Here is a 17,733-nt window from a genome sequence, read left to right as displayed (position 1 = left end):
CTCGAATGCAGAGAACATGGACTCTTATGTAGAGGTGTACACCAATGCACTGTATAACCACTTAAGCAGCTGTACTGAATCAGCTGTTTCTGACCAGATTAAAATCAGGTCTTACCAAAAAAACAAGCCACTCTGGTGGACCCCTAGTATAAACACGTTATACAATAAGAGAAAGAAACCAATGTCCAAGAACAAGAGGGAACAGGCTCAGCAGAGCTATAAATCCCTCTCTAGCTTAAACAAACAAATTAGAGATCTTGTCAAGTCCTCCAAAGCTATTTACAAAACAAAAATTGCCTCCCTAACTAAAGTTAATCACAAGGCATTCTTTAACTACTTCTGAAAACTAAAAGGGAATGCCAAGCTTTGAGCTGAACTGGTTATGGATGGCATCACCCCCATACTTAACCAGTGGCAATAACCATACCTGCTAGCTTGCAGATTTGGAGCACACTTCCTTCCCCTGTCCCCTCCAGTCATCCCCCAAAGTATACCTGCCACCATTCCTCAGCCTTTTATCTCAAGAGATTAGGTCATCTCAGCACTCTCTAAGTCCAAAAACACGGCATCAATGGGACCAGACAACATCCCAGGTTGCCTTTTAAACAACTTAAAACATGACCTAGCAGACCCACTTGGATCCATGTTTAACCACAGCCTAAAAAACTGGCTATGTACCGGCCGAATGGAGGACAGCAAAAGTAATCCCTCTGCGCAAAGGGGGTCCATCAACTGACCCTGGGAATTATAAGCCCATAAACTCAACTAGCCTCATCTGCAAGGCCATGGAATTAATCATTATGGACCTTATTAACAAGGACATAGGTAATCTCCAAACTCTGGACCTAACCCAGTTTCGGTTTGTTAAAGGTAGATCATGTCTGTTAATTCCTTTCCTCCAGAAAGTCACCAAGGCCCTGGATAAGGTAAAATCAGTGCATACCACATATCTTGACCTAGCCAAGGCATATGACACAATCCCCCCACTCAGGTTTTATACAGAAACTCTCTCAATTGAGAATTAACCCCTACTTTACCAGATGGGTAGCCAACTGGCTTACAGACAGGAGACATACTCTCACAGTAGGTTACTTCACCTCTAGCAAAAGACCAGTCACTAGTGGCCCACCACAGGGTTCTGTGCTGAGCAACTTACTGTTCAGAATTTATTTCTGAGAGGTCCAGGCAAATTTGAATTGCTTGTGGCTGACCAAGTTCGCTGATGATTGCAAGTTGTGAGCAAGCAATGAGTCCTCCAACGATGTTAATATACTGCAGGTAGGGTTAATGCACACTAATGATTGGTGCCAAAGCCACAGATTAAAGCTAAAAATGCAACCAAATGCATTATTACTCCCTTTGGGAAAGCTGACATCCCTGCTAATTACATCATAGACAGCACCCCCATAAGTGTAGACCCAGTGATACATTATCTGAGTATTCAGGTTGATAGCAACATGAAGTTTGGCCACCACATATCCATAGTAGTAAGGAAGTCCTTCTATGTGGCACATCTTATAAGTAAAGGCATTGCATCTAGATCTAAGGATGTTATAATTTCATTATATTTGGCTCTCATCAGACCAATAATTAAGTACAATGGCTCCGTTCTGCATGAACCTTACCAGACACTTGCAACAACTGGAGAGACCACAGAGGTTTCTCACCAAGAAATTACAGGGTGCACAAAACAAGTCTTATGCGGAAAGACTGAAAGCCTTGTCACTGTGTTCTGTCTCCCACAGGTTGCTAAGGGGTGATCTGTTCTTGGGTTACAGGGCAGTCTCTGACTTGACCCTGAAGGAAATGCTACACATTCATAAATCAAACTGCACGAGGGTCACTCGTTCAAGGGATCTTATACTAGCCTCTGAAATGAACAGGTCATGTTGGAGAAATAGATAGATCTCCCAGAGGCTGCCAATTTTCTGGAAGAAGCTTTTAATTCCTGTGAAACAGAGCTCCTCCCTGACCCTGTTCAAATGCAACCTAGAGCAATGGATGGATGAATGCGAATTCACTTCTGGGGTGGCACCCATATCCCTCTTGCTTAGAGGAAGTCATTATTAACTAATATAGATCCTTACCTCTGCGAACTTCACTCACCTAACCACTGACAATTGGGGCAATTCAAGATAAACATGGCTGGGTTTGTAAGGACTCTAGGGCCGTTAGCCTAGTAACCTTCAGCAAACCTAAGAATCTATGAAATGTGAAAGATCTCACGGTTTCTCCTTGCCTGCTCTGACCACGGCCATTGTCATGCACACACTGTTACCATTAACACCAGTGATGTGGGAAGGGGGGGTATCCTAATATATTTTAGACTCTATGATACTCTGATGATAACCAAGCTTTCTTCAGCCAAATATATGGTACTGCCTCATTGACTGTTGCCTTCTTATTGACTAGGGGGACTTTGAGGCATACCTCTGAGCTTTTAAAATCATCATAGCAGAAGGTCAGAAAGAAGACAACTTTCTTATTTTTCAAAACAGAAAATCTTAATATACTAGACCCTCTAGAGTTTGTTGTAGGGAGTCTTTGTACAGGCTTAGATTATTTACTTATTAAATATGTACCCATTAACAGGTCTGGCATTATAAGGAGCATCATTAAATCTAGGAGGAGCAAGGCTAAATTTGAGGACCAAAATCATGGTAGGATGTCTAAATCACAGCAGTTGAGCGGTATGCTTTGATGTCAGCATGTTACAAGGAACATTGTTGACAATGCCATCAGACTGATTTTATTGCCAGTGGTTTTTGTAACTATATTGGCTCTGCATATTACAACCTGTTGCATATTAAACACATTCAAAGAAACCCACAGAAAGAACTGCAGCTAACAAAACACAGAAAATAAACATAAATGAAAAGCAAGCAAAAGTGTAACAACACTTATACAGCAAATGTTGTAGGATGCAGTGGTCTATATCATATCGTATGCTCAGAAGAGCGAACAACACATAATCGACCCCATGTAAGCGAAAGCTTACAACGTCAAAACCTCAGAACAGTGATTTTTTTCCAAGGGAAAGAAATTGCTGTTCCGAAACAAACAAAAAAAAAAAACTGTAAAACATTACATAATGTGGGGGGCTGTGCCCCCCCCCCCACTTAAATGTACCAACTCCGAGATCGCACTACAGTGCCAAAAACGGCAAAGTAGCAAAAGTGGCCAAGCAAATTCTTTCCCAGGGAAAGAATTTGCTGAAAAGCCGCTTCGCTATTTTGCCTTTTTGCACTTTTCAGTTCGACAAAGACGCATTCGACAACCTGCGCCTGCAACAGAGTAATAGGGAGTGACCCCGCCAAAACCTTCTTCATTAATGAAATCAGCTTCATATTCACCAGACCAGAACCTAGAAACATTAGATAATGCACATAGCTAGCAGGACATAAGCAGATACTCTCACAATCAGAACCACGATGAAGGTCAAAAATGAAATGTAGGATTTGAAACAGTGTTTGAAACCCAAGAAAATAAAATTACTTATACCTCACCCCTGTGCTGGTAATGAACAAAGAACTTTAGGATCTACAGTAAGGCTTCATGGGATTTCAATAAAACTTTCATCCATGTTCATGTAATGTATCAAGCCATTGCATCAACACAAACACCCTTCTATGTGTTAAGTGATCTGTCCATCAGTCATCAATTTTTTTTATATTGATCATCTAGACCTTTCTAAATTCAAGTCTTCTGTACTTCATTGTTTCAGCACATGCTTTGATTTTTAACCTTCATGCTTAATATATACCAATGATCTTGTTCAGTAAACTTTTTTTAAAGAACACTTTTATTATGACTTAAGACATAGGCAAACATATATTAATAGAAAAGAAAACAACATTAACATGTGTTCATGCATTATTCATTACATATATACTGTTTTCTTAATAACAACGTTCATTCACTCCAACATTATAGAAATTGCTCAATTCCTAGCTTCCCTTAAACCTCACTCCTCCTCCTGAACACTATTCTGCATGTATTGTTCCCACAAATTCCATTTATTTCTATGTACTTTGCTCCTTCCCTTTTCTAAAGATCCCACTTCCAGATTGTTTATCTCTTTAACAATATTCAATACTTCAGTTATAGTTGGCTTAGATTATGATTTCCATTTTCTGAAAGCCAATAGCATTAAACTTAATAAGGTCTTACTATGTCTAGGAAGTTCAGATCCTGTGTCCCAGCTCAAAAGACTAATTTCCTAAGTTGCAGGTTGGTCAAACAGGACAAGGCACTTCAGCTTCTCCACATTCAAATCTCCATATGCAAAATCCAATACCACTTCCTTGCCAGCTATAGGTCTCTATCTATGACTCCAGAAACCCATACCATGTATTTAAACTTAGTGGAAGCACTCACCATTCAACCCAACTCCATATTCATGGGCAAATTTAATTACCCCACTGTTAATTGGGAATTATATATGACACCAAACATACAAGCTCAGAAATTTCTGGATTTTGTAAAAACAAACTCCCTGCACCAGATTGTCAATACATCTACAAGGAGTTCAACCACACTGGATCTGGTCTTCACTAATACGGGAGAGTGTGCTGCACATCCCCTAGTGTAATGTCTTCTCCAGTAAGGTCAGACCACAAAATGCTCCTTTGATGTAAAAATAAAACCGGAAACCACAGCTAAGCCGGGAATATTCAGGAACTACTCAGGCAAACTTCCTTCTATTAAGTGATCATCATCATCATCTCCTTTCAGTTTATCCCAGTTAGGGATCACCACAGTGGAACAACGGTCCGCAGAACGATTGGCGGTGGAGTTTTATGGTGCAGAGTTGCCAGCCCGGCGCCCAACCTTCCACAGAAGGCACACACACACACACACACACACACACACACACACACACACACCTAGGGCCAATTGAGAGTGTCCAATAAACCTACAGCATGTCTTTGGGATGTGGGAGGAAATCATAACACCCGGAGGACACTCACATGACCACAGGGGGAACCGGAGACCTTCTTGCTGTAAGGCGGCAACGCTAACTGCAGCCGCCCTAAACTTCCTTCTATTAAGTGATAACCTGGCAAATTTTCAAGCCCTCATAAACCCTGAGAACACTGTTGCCTGGTCAGAACTGTTCACAGAAATCCTATACAAGCATGTTAATAGCTGCATAGAGGCAGCTGTACCCACCAGGAAGAAGTACAGAACTATGTCAAAAAACAAGCCACTCTGGTGGAATCACAACATCAATAGGTGCACAACAAAAGGAAGAAATTCATGGCAAATATTAGGAGGTGCAGTAGCCAGCAGAATAAAAGCACTCTCATCAAAATAAACCAACGACTAAGAGGAGAAATAAAGTCTACCAAAGTCAATTTTGAGGTAAATCTGGTCTACCAGGCCAAGGACATGCACAACGCAGTCTTTGGCTATGCCTGCAACCTCAAAGGCAATACACAATTGTGCGCAGAGTTCATTGTTAATGGAACCAGCTATACTGAACCAGAACATATAGCAAACCTATTGGCCAACCAATTCAGCTCCAACTTTACTCCTTTCTCCCTTCAACCTTCCCTCAGGAAATACCATCAAATATAAGCCCCCCCTCTGCTATCACTTGGGAACAGGTCATTAATGCTTTGTCTAAGGCCAAGAACAATGCATCAATAGGCCCACACAATATCCCAGGATGCCATCTAAATAGCATGAACCATGACCTATCAAGCTCTCTGGAATTGCTGTTTAACTGTAGCTTCCAAAACAGGCTTCACACCTCATGAATGCAGAACAGCAATATTCATCCCTCTGCACAAAGGCCATCTACAGGCCCCGGAAACTAAAGATCCATAAGTCTCACTAGTCTCATATGTAAAACCCTGGGAAAAATTGCCATCCCACAGGAAACCTCCAAACACTGGACCCAACCCAATTTGGTTTCATGAAGGGCAAGTTGTGCTTACTCAACTTGGTAGACTTCTTTGAGAAGGTCATCAAAGGAATAGAGGAGTGTAAAATGGTTCACACTGCCTACCTTGATCTGGTCAAATCATTTGACACAATACCCCACTCAAGCATTGTTGACAAACTTAAGAGGTTAGGCAGAAACCCTTATGTCACCTGGTGGAATACCAGCTGGCTAATAGACAGGTCCCAGGAAGTTAGAAATGGGGAGTACACCTCAACAAAATGTTCTCCAGGAAGGGCTGATACAGACAAACAACTGCATTCAGAGCTATGGACTAAAACTGCCCCAATAAATGAGTAGTGATCAACCAGTTCATATGAGGGTACATAATTTATTTCTATAGCCTTTGTTTTATCTTCATTAATTTTATATCCCCAAAAAACCTGAAACTGTCTCAAAATATTCCACAACAGTGAAATGTCCATTTCTGGATTTATCAGGTACAAAATAATATCATCTACAAATAAAGGCAACTCTTCTTTATTACCATACATGTTCTTTTCCAAAATTAAATTATTGAATTTCTGATTCCCTCATTTTCTTTACCAGTAGCTCTAAATATGAAGCAAATAAAGTGGAAAGATGACACCACTGCCTGGTTCCTCTGTTCAAACACAGCTTATCGGAGGGGAGCCCTCCCACCTCACTTCTTGCCTCCGATCCTTCATATATTTCCTTATAATTAATCCTATTATTGTATAAGGAAATGCAAATACTTCCAGTGCCATACACATAAAATCACAACTTAATCTTGTCACATGCTTTCTCTGCATCAAGATCCACAACAGCAGCGGTATTTGCTTACATTTTGCTTCCCTTTAGATCGTCATTGTTTTATCATTGTTATCAAATGTTTCCCTCTCCTCTACAAAGCCACACTGACCCATAGCTATCAATTTTGGCAATACCTTTGACATTCTTTTAGCCAAGTCCACGATACAAAGCTAGGAGCTCAAACCATCTCGTAAAAACAATTTAATTTAATAACAGATAGCAACGAGTAGCAGCAAATACACAGCAGCAAAGCTTTCGAGTTATCACAACTCACAACCAAATTATGGAACACTCTCCCCCCTAAATAACCTCTATACAATCATGTGCTCACTTCAAAGCTGCACTAAAAACTCACTTAAAAATCACTGGTTATGCTCTTGCTCCAAGCCGGATTAGGACCCTCTTTCTCTACCCCCCCCCCCCTCCCCAGCCACTTAGAAACCCTGCACGGTTCATTTCAATCTTTCATCTGCAGGGGCCAGCATTCCTTTTTTTTTTTCTTAACCTCCTTTAAGACCTCACTTTGTCTCAATCACCTAAGGTATGTACCCACCACCTGTTTCATCTATACCAGTTACTCTGTATCCAGTCTTACTCCTTTATTCTTATTTCCTCCTAATCTCTGCACCTGCTTACTTAACCATTTCTCCAAACATAAGTATTAAGTCTACTGGCTGTGAGGATTTGGGTTCTCACTACATTTCTATATATATATATCCCTTGGGTGCATGTTATCAAAATGCACAAATCTGGTGGTCTTATGGTTGCCACCCATCCCGTTGTCAGCAGGAGACTCACGGGTTGAGCTTTCTCATCTCGCTTCCTGCATTCACCAACAGCGGGACTTTAAAAGTCCCGTTTTCCACTTCGCTCTTGCGAATTGCCATTGCCATGGAAAATCCAAAAATACTTCCGGTTTTTCCATGGCAATGCAGCTATGTCACCAACCCGGACCTGCAGTTAGAGGGATTCCTTGCCAGGTCCGGGTGGTGTAATTTAAACTGTAATTGGCTGAAGGGATTGGAGGGGGTGGGGATTTACCTAGAAGAGCCCAATAAAGGTCGCAGCTGTAGAGCTGTTTGTTTTAGTGCTCTACAGCTACGAAGGGAATTAGGGAAAAAGATCTGAAAATTATGCCAGCCAGCCAGCCAAGAAGCCAGCCAGCCAGCAAGCAAAGAAGCCAGCCAGCCAGCAAGCAAAGAAGCCAGCCAGCCAGCAAAGAAGTCAGCCTGCAAGGGAGCCTGCCAACCAGCACAGCCAACTAGCCATTCCAGCAGGAAGGAAGCAAGCTAGCCCAGCAAAAACTGTGATAGTGGTAAGTACATAACATAGTATTTTGTGGCTTTAGTTATTTAAAATGGGAATATTGTGCTTTATTTAAATTTTTAATGTTTAGAGGTAGATGGTGATGTAGTATGCAGTATTTAAATCTATGCAGTGGTTATTCTGAGATTTTTCAGTAGTAGTTTAAAATGGGAATATATTGTGGTTTAATTTTTTAATGTTTAGAGGTAGATGGGGGTGCAGTACGCAGTATTTAAATCTGTGCAGTGGTTAGTTTGAGATTTTTGAGTAGTAGTTTTTAAAGGTATAAAACCTGTATGTATAAGTAATTGTGGTTCTTGGGGGTTAGATTTAGAAGCATTACTTTTAAAAGGTTGAACTCTGTGTATATTAGTTGTTTATTTCTGGTGGTGGGCAGTGAAATTTAGGATCTTGCTTTTGATATTAGGGTAGCAGAACAGTTATGGACTGGTAAACATGCAGATGAAAGTAATATTGGTAATACAGTCACATCACCTTTAGATGTGAAGGTTCCTTTGGTAAGGAGTAGATAAAATACACTCCTGATGCTACATAAAGCAGCCTCTTTTTCTTTATTAAGAATTGTAATACAGCCAAATATGTGGATCAGCTGGCTCTGTAGTACACAGGTACAAAGACCTGCCGGAGAACCCAGACAAAGGGTGGGGGTGGGAGTGACTGACCAAGCTCAGTTTACCCCCCACCCTGTAGAAGAAAGCTGCCATGACTGTTCAGTGCAGATGTTTGGAGGAGGCTGCATAACAATGCAAACTGTATGAAAACTTAACACTGGTACTCTGGTCTGCCGCAGAGATCATGCACTGTAAGTGGATACTGGCCTGTGTGAGGAATGACAGGTACTGCACAGGACCAGTAATTCATGTCTTATTTCAGGGCTGCATCAACAGAGAGGAAAGTTAGGGAATATGCATAAACCTCCCACCACCATCAGGATGATGGCTGCAACCTCTGGCTCTCACCTCACCAATACTCCTAGTGACGTTTGATGCAGCGGGGAGAGCGGATGAGCCAACAGGGGAGATGAAGCTCTATGGTCATAAGATGGGAGGAGAAACAAGTGAGGAAACAATAAGCTAATAATGAATGTGGGATTCTATGACAGAAAGAAAGCAGATAAAAAGAATAAAGAAAAATGGCAAAAGTAAACTCATTCTGGCTATAAAACAAAGGCAAACAAAATGACCAATAAATTAAAGGCCTTGAGACTTTAATGAAAAACAAACCTGGGCTTGATCAAGTTGGGGACACAGTACGTAAAACATTTTACACAAATGTTCTTATGACATTTAAAGCCATGTCTATCCTAAGCAGGGAAATCGTTATCTTTGTATTTACCTTACTGTTTTACTCTCTCACTGAATACAGTGCTGACTTCTGCAGCCTTATAATTTGATTAGAAAAGGTTCAGTGATTTTCAGTGTAGAAAAATACTTGGCTTAGAAATTAAGTCCTGCTCAGATAAACTAAATGGACTATTCTTAATGGAATATAGATTTGTGAGTGGGTGAACTTCAAGGACTGTGTGATCTAGTTATCTTTTAAAGTCTTTGGTAACCAAAACTAACACTTGGCAAGTCATCTTTTGCAAAAAAATTAACATTAATAATACTTAAAACAGATAACTGCATTGACAATATCTCTACAAAGTGTGGAACAATTTTCTCAAAACAGTTTAAGAAGTTAGGTGAATGACTAATTTCAGAAACAAATCTGACATAATATACTGTATGGTTGAAATACTCAAATGGGATCATGGCCAGCAGGTTATATGCTTGTCAGTACGAACAACAAACTATTAAATAATGCCCCTATTTCTCCTTAAATTACTTTCCACTGAATTTCCTTCACTTTGTCCTGCACCAACTTAAACTGTTCTAGAATGAACTTGGTTATATTGTACTCCATGTTCTCTGTCAATGATTTTACCTAAAGAGCAAACAGCTTTACCTTACGGTCACATCATCTTTCTGTAGCTGAAGGCACATCAGCAGTGGCGTAGCAGCAAAATTCAGGGTATTATTACAGTTAATGGAGCTTACAGCCTCAGTTCTTTTAGTCACGCCAGCTTGCATAAAACCGACATCTAGCTGTACCCTTGAATTGATGACCAGTGTACCCCTAGAAATCATAAATGGAAAGAAATTATGTTTGACACACTGCAATTTTTATTTTAAAACTCTACTAAATTACTAAATAACAAAAAACAAACAAAAAAAAACTATCAGCACTAAACATTTTGCAATGGTAATGAAAGAATGACATTACGGAAGAGGAATACAGAAAAAACACTGACACTGAAAAATGAAAGCAAGATATTTTCAAAAAAATTATATATTTTAAGAATATGTTAAGTTAGAAATCAAACTATAAGATGTTATTAGTGTCAGACAGTATATTTCTTCATTTAATAGTAAGTTCTGAGATTTGGTTGTTTTCATTTTTTTCAGGGTATTGCTTTATAAGACTGCCTCATGTCTCAGTAAGCGATATGGAAAAATAACTGAAAACTGTTTTTTTTGGAAAATGCACATTTTAAGCATGGCTGAATAAACAGCAACCATCCCATTCATAAAATTGTCTACATATTCATTAGGTGCCCTGATGACATGGCTTCACTGAGCATTTGGTGTCAAAACATTGAAAGTTGTTAAAGTCATCATTTTCATTGCAGGTTCTTAATGAGAGTAGTGCTCAAAATGCATGCCCTAAATGTCAGATGTCACAGTGTATAGGATGAGGTCCCTTGCATGGTACACTGAAAGTTTTAAGAGAAAAAAATAAAACAAACAAATAAATAAGAAAGTACGCTGACATTTCTAAGATAAAGAAAAAAAAAGCAGCATTGCTATGTTACAGCCGAAAGCTGAAGGGCATACCAAAATATACTGACTTTTAATACATGACTTTGCAGTACCCAGTGAAACACACTGCAGTGCAGGTCTGTATGTCTAGATAGTTCAGGAAAGGTGAAAATTAACTTTAGTTCAAGGAATGTGGTACATTTACAACTCTTGACAGTAAGCATGGGTAAAGGGCCATGGGATATTGGAAAGGTGGAACCAGTAAAAGGAAAGGGATTCAGAAGACTATGTTTAGCTGTTTTAATTTTCACAAGTAAAAACATTTTCATAATGTTAGGTGACCCTGCAACACAGGCAACCCACTACTGTCAATTCACTTTAAGAGGGGGTGGGGGGGCACTTCATTACGTTCGCAGGTAGCTATTAAAGTTGTGGTCCAGGAGACCATTGAGAATACTAGTCTAGGTTCCCAATTACCTCAGTGTAATATCTGGTCAAGTGATTTGTTTAGAGTCATAGAGTAGGCAAACGGACATTGAGGAAATCAATCCCCAGACTGCAGAACGAAGCTTGTTAGCAGCTCAAAGCCTTAATCCTTATTGTAGTATGTTATATGTATGTGGAGTGGAAAGGGAAACAGAGTAAACTATTGGTGGGATGAAAACTGAAAAAACAAGATTCTCTTAGATGATATTTTGGAAAATGCAGCTGGAGTTGCAGAATGTTTAATGAATGCAAGCTAAGCTGCACCTCAACAATTGAATATTTATTTATGAGTATGACTTTGTATGTTGAAATATAAAAAAAAATACAAGCCAGAGAAATAAGAAACCTGACCAGCATTCTATAGCATCATGTCAGGCTTGGTGCCAATATGGAAGTTAGGGCACATGGCCAATGCAGACAGTCTTACCCTGGCCTAGACTAATGCAACTGTCTGAATCCATCAGTAGCTCAGAAAACAGCAATAGATTCCAGTGTCATGACAATAAAAAGCAAAATGGTTACTTACTGCTGCTGTCATGACAATGAACAGTAAAACAGTTACTTACTGCTACTGTCATGACAATGAACAGTAAAACGGTTACTTACTGCTACTGTCATGACAATGAACAGTAAAATGGTTACTTACTGCTACTGTCATGACAATGAACAATAAAATGGTTACTTACTGCTACTGTCATGACAATGAACAGTAAAATGGTTACTTACTGCTACTGTCATGACAATGAACAGTAAAATGGTTACTTACTGCATGCCTGTGAAGAATGGTTACTTACTGCTACTGTCATGACAATGAACAGTAAAATGGTTACTTACTGCATGCTTCTGAAGACAGATTCTATAGTCAGTTCTTGCAGCACTTCTATACTAGATGGTTTATGCTACCAAGTAAACTTTAGTGATTAAGTATATCAGATAATTTGAAGATTTTGGTTTACTTTGTTTCACAATTTCAGTATTGTGTACAAACTGACATATTCCTTGAGTAAAGAAGACGAGAGCTATGGAAACCAGGACAAAACAGTAACATTTTACTTTTCAGCTATATCTGGAAAAAAATAGTAAGCATTTTTAACTATTAATCCAGTGCAAGGTGCAACAAAAAGTTCTATCCTTATGATTCAGAGGTTCAATTTTCACCTTAGGTGATCAGTCTCATCCACCCCTTCTTCCTTGGTCTCCTTTCTTAAATCCTGACTCTCAACTAATACTGTTTTCCCTTCTCTTTCTTCAAACAGCCTGGGCCTTATCAGTGTACTTTCCCATTACTTTCGATATCCATTGTACTTCCTTGTCCTACCACCACATAGTTCCTGCAGGACTCACCCTCCCAACCATTTCTGTATCTTTGATCAGTATCCTTCCTTCTTGATCCATCTCCCTTTCTCCAGACTGGACACTATCTATTCCGAGGTCCCATATGTAAGTCTTCAGCACACACTACACCCTTGCATTCCCCCTGATTACTGTAACCAGATCTCTGCCCCACAAGCTGTACATTTGATTCATAGTTTCATAGTTTCATAGTAGTGTACTAGGCTATCTGCCCGGGGGCATTTATAAGCCTAGCCAACAGTGATGTGGCTTTACGCCACCCCATACTATATAGTTGCGCCTCTCTAGTAGTGACACATGTGGGACCCCATTATTTAGTAAACTATACCTCTGTCTAGTAGTGACACTGAGGTCACTCCCGGGGTAAACTTGCGATCTCCCATCCATGCATCGAGATTTTTCTTGAACAGTGCCAATGAAGGGCTCTGTCTCACATGAACTGGGATTTTGTTCCAGAGTATGGGTAACCTCTGTGTTATGAATCTATCCCTCCAGCATGTCCTATTCATATTTGTGCAGAGGTTGAAATCTTTAGCTCGTGTGGTTCTGGTGGATTTGGATTTTTTGAGATGGAGCATATCCATCAATTCCTGGTTGGACATGGCCCTGTATGTTAGGCACAAATCACCTCTGAGCAGGCGGTATGCTACTGAATAGAGCTGGAGTTTCTTTAATCTAGCTGGATAAGGCACATGTTTGAGACCTATGATCCTCTTTGTGAGGTACTTCTGGGGTCTTTCCAGTTGTTGCATGTGCCGGGTGAGATACATCCCAAATGGAGCATTATATTCAATCATGGGCCTGACAAGGGAGGAATATAGAGGTACAATGACCTCCTTTGATCTGGATGAGAATCCCTTCATGATGAGATGGGCAAGGTAGAATGTCTTTCTGACCACTTTGGCAACATGGTTGTCAAAGGAGAGGTCACTATCGACTTGAGTCCCCAGGTCTCTGATTACTTCTTCCGTATTCAGTGGGTTATTGTCTACGTGATAATTTGTGGGTACTTTGTTTTCCCAAAGGGATGACTATGCATTTTTGGCGTTAAGTTTGAGGCCATGATTCCGGCACCAGTTGTCCGTTTCAGTGAGACCTTTCTGTAGGATGTGTGTGTCGGCAGGTGAATCAACTATGGCACCCAGTTTGCAGTCATCTGCAAACTTTGTCAGCCATAATCCTTCCATATTTGCTTTCACATCTGAGAAGTAAATGCCGAATAGGAGTGGACCCAAGACTGAGCCCTGTGGGACACCACTTGTGACTGGTTTTGAGTCTGACATGGCTCCAGCAATTTTAACCTTATGGGTTCTGTTTTTTAGCCAGTTTGCTACCCATCTTGTGACATATGGATTTACATTTAGGCTGCTGAGCTTGTCAATGATGCCAGAGTGTGGTATCGTGTCAAAGGCCTTAGCCAAGTCCAAATAGGCAGTGTGGACAGCCTTGCCCTCATCGATGGCACTAGTGACTGTCTCAAAGAAGTCAACCAGGTTTAAGAGGCAGGATCTGCCTTTTACAAATCTGAACTGTGTGGGATCAAGGGTCTGCAGATCCCCAATGTCTCCATTTATGAGTTCCATGATGATTCTTTCCATAGCCTTACAGATCAGGCTGGTCAAACTTATGGGGCGGTAGTTACCTGGGTCAGTAGAATTTCCCCCTTTGTGGAGTGGGACCACTGTTGCTGTGCGCCAGTGTTCAGGTACATATCCTGTAGTGAGGCTAAGATTGAATAGAGTTCTTAGGGGCGGGTTTAGTTCATCTTGGAGTTCATGTAACACGCAACCGGGGATACCATCGGGTCCCATAGATGCTGTGTTTTTTGCCTTGTTGAGTGCTGATTTCACCTGTGTGTCTGTGATGACAGGTAGGTTACATTCAGCAGGGATAATTACTTCATCTTTAGGGGGTGAGGGAGGGGAGAAATTTGCACTGAACCTATCTGCCAGAATGTTGGCAATGTCAGTAGGGTCAGTGAATTTTTTGTCATTGTGTACTAGCTCAGAGCATATCTGAGAATTTCCTCCCAAGGTTCTGACATAATTGAAGAAGGCTTTGTGATTGTCTTTGGTATCCTTGGCAATCTTTTTCTCAAAGTTTGCTTTAGATGTTTTTATGAGAGAACGTAGTTTTTTACTTGTGCTGATCAGGGAAGCCTTTCCCTTGTGGGATTTGGCTTTGTCCTGCAGTAGCTTCCTTCTTTTGTTGTACAGTTTGTTTATAGCGGGGTCCACCAAACCGGCGTTTTCCCTTGGTGGAGAGGGTCTTGGTTTTAGTTGGGATTGCTTGATCCATGCATTCTTGGAGATGTCCGTAGAAGGCTTTTGTGAAGGATTCAGCATTTTGGGATGTGATTTCCATTAACCCAGTAGGCTTAAAGGATATCATTTCTGACTTGAGGAGCACAAAGTCAGCTTTTGAAAAGTTTTTCACTGTAGTCTTTTGTTCTGGGGGTGGGGGTGGGATATGTACATCCAACGTGATCAGTTTATGGTCAGATCTTACCAGTGAGGAGTTTATATCCGGTGCGGAGCATTTGGACCCCATGTTTGTGATAATCAGGTCAATTATATTATCTCTCCTCGTAGGAGAAGTGACCAGTTGCTCCATAGCATTTGAGTTTATGAATTCCAGGAATCTTTGGGCTAGGGTGTTAGGGCTAGAATAGTGGGCCCAGTCTATGTTGGGGTAGTTGAAGTCACCCAATATGATGGTGTTTGGTGTGACATTCATATCCTCTAGTGTTTTCAGGAATGCTTGATGGGATTCCTGGGATTGGGAGGGAGTTCTATAACATGCGACCAGTTGTATGGCAGTTTTGCCTATGGTGAGTAAAACTTGTATGGTTTCTGATGCTTCATGGGTAGCCACCAACCGAGAGGTGTAGGTGTCCTTTATGAAAATGGACACTCCCCCTCCCTTTGTGGTTCGGCCTGGAACTTGAGGTCGAAACGCATGATATGAGGTATAGCCTGGTAGCGCTGGACTGCTCTCAGGAGCCTTAAACCAGGTTTCGGTTACTGCACAGACCTCTCTCTCCTGCCCTCTTCCTACCTCTTCCTCCAGCTATTCCATTAACCACTTTCCTGTATCATTTCTAAAATGCTTTATACATTCCAGCCAGTTTGTGAAGCACCAAGATATTTTATTTTTATTTAAAAAGCAGTTATGTACTCACCATAACGTTCTATGTTTATTGTCCATCTCACCATTCATTCTTACAATGATGGGTTCGGAGCCGATTCGCAGCTTTGATTCAGCCGAATACATAGCTGGAAGTCTCAAACCAGGCTCGTGGCAAGAAGGTATCCCACAATGCAATGGTGTAATTCCCCAGATCTTGTTTGCTGCTACTACTGAATATGTACACTATATACATATATACAAGTATATACTATGCCTAATAGAAGGAGAAACAAATTGAAACAAAGAACTCCTGAAGGTAGTAAAAAAAAAAAAAAAACATCTACCAGGTCCACAAGGAGTCTTTGGCAGGGGGAAGGAGGTAGGGTACGTAAGAATGAATGGTGAGATGGACAACAAACATGGAATGTTATGGTGAGTACATAACTTCTTTATGTTATGTTGTCCTATCTTGCCTTCATTCTTATAATGATGGAACAGCGTTCCTAGCACCTTTACCCTGGGTGGCTCATGGGAGTACACCTTTAAGCACCGAGGCCAAATCCACTTTGTAATGAGTGATAAAAGTATGTGGAGTGGTCCAAGTAGCTGCTGCACAAATATTATCCAAATTCTTGCTTGAAAGGCAGATGATGTAGCCATTGCTCTAATGGAATGAGCCTTCACTTTGAAAGGTAAATCTCTGTGATTTGAGGTATAAATGAATGTAATACAATTAAAAAGCCAATTGGAAAGAGTAGTTTTAGAAACTGAGCTACACTTTTTCACATCAGAGAAGGATACAAATAATTGGTCAGATTTTCTGAAGTCTTTGGTCCTATGCAAATAGAATAGTTGTCTATGCATGTCTAGTTGATGTAATTTGTATTCTGCCTTGTTGCTATGATTAGGAAAGAACACTGGAAGCTCTATAGATCGATTTATGTTGTTTGGAGAAGAGACTTTGGGTAGAAAAGATGAATTAGTTCGCAAGGATACCCTGTCCTTATGAAAAATCAAATATGGTGGTTTAATAGAAAGAGCTTGCAACTCTGATACTCTTCTAGCAGAAGTTATAGCCACTAGAAACAAGGTCTTCCAGGAAAGGAACTTGAGGTCTGAAGATGACGAGGGCTCAAAAGGTGGTAACATGAGATGAGACAGAACAAAATTTAAATCCCAAGGAGAAAGGGGTTCCTTAAAGGGAGGTCTTAATAAGGAGGCACCTTTTAAGAAGGCTCTACACAACCTGTGTGACATTAAGTTGGAAATAGAATCACCAATGCGAAAATTTGATATTGCAGCGAGTTGAACCCTGATGGTTGCTGCAGCTGAACCTTGTTGGAACAGTTCCGCCAAAAAGTCCAAAACAGAATGGATAGGTGCAGAAAAAGGATCAATGTTCCTGTTTTGAGTCCAAAAGGAAAACCTTTTCCATTTGCTAAAATACAGTTTTCTAGTGGAAGCTTTATGAGAGGACATTAAGATACGTTTAACTGTAGGAGTGAAATTGTGAAGCCTAACTAAATTGGGAAGTGGAGCAGCCAAGATGTCAATTTTAGGGTGTGGAGAGAAGGATAAAACTCCCCTGACATATGAGTCAGCAGATCTGGCACTGGGTCCAGAGTCCAAGGCTTCTCCTGAAGATGAGGCCAAAGGAAGGGGAACCAAACTTGGCGAGGCCAGTAAGGAGCAATGAGAATGATCCTGCTTCCCGACTACTTTGCTTTCTGAATGACTCTAGGTATGAGAGGAAACAGAGGAAAAGCATACAGAAGTCCAGAGGGACAATCGTGAGCAAGTGCGTCTCTTGATGTCTCCCCTGGCGGGGGAATTAGGGTAAAGTAGTTGCTGCACTTGACATTCATAGGAGTGGCACAGAGATCACAGCAAGGCTGACCCCATGTTCGGAAAGTCATT

The 17,733-nt window shown here is 40.7% G+C and overlaps 1 protein-coding gene across 2 annotated transcripts in view; it reads right to left on the bottom strand.

Annotated features, from left to right (window-relative positions):
• Positions 1 to 17,733, bottom strand: part of LOC122789471 (microsomal triglyceride transfer protein large subunit-like) — a 1,260,333-nt gene that overhangs the window by 109,385 nt on the left and 1,133,215 nt on the right. For both annotated transcript variants that reach the window (XM_044056964.1, XM_044056965.1), the window contains exon 17: positions 9,995 to 10,165. In XM_044056964.1, the coding sequence (XP_043912899.1) occupies positions 9,995 to 10,165 (171 nt within the window). The remainder of the gene's footprint in view (positions 1 to 9,994; positions 10,166 to 17,733) is intronic.

The sequence above is a fragment of the Protopterus annectens genome, chromosome 14.part0 (assembly GCF_019279795.1).
Source record: "Protopterus annectens isolate FY-2018-M chromosome 14.part0, PAN1.0, whole genome shotgun sequence".
In the NCBI taxonomy this organism is placed as follows: Eukaryota; Metazoa; Chordata; order Ceratodontiformes; family Protopteridae; genus Protopterus; species Protopterus annectens.
Note: the sequence above shows the minus strand (reverse complement) of the source record. Positions and strands in the feature narration are given on the sequence as shown.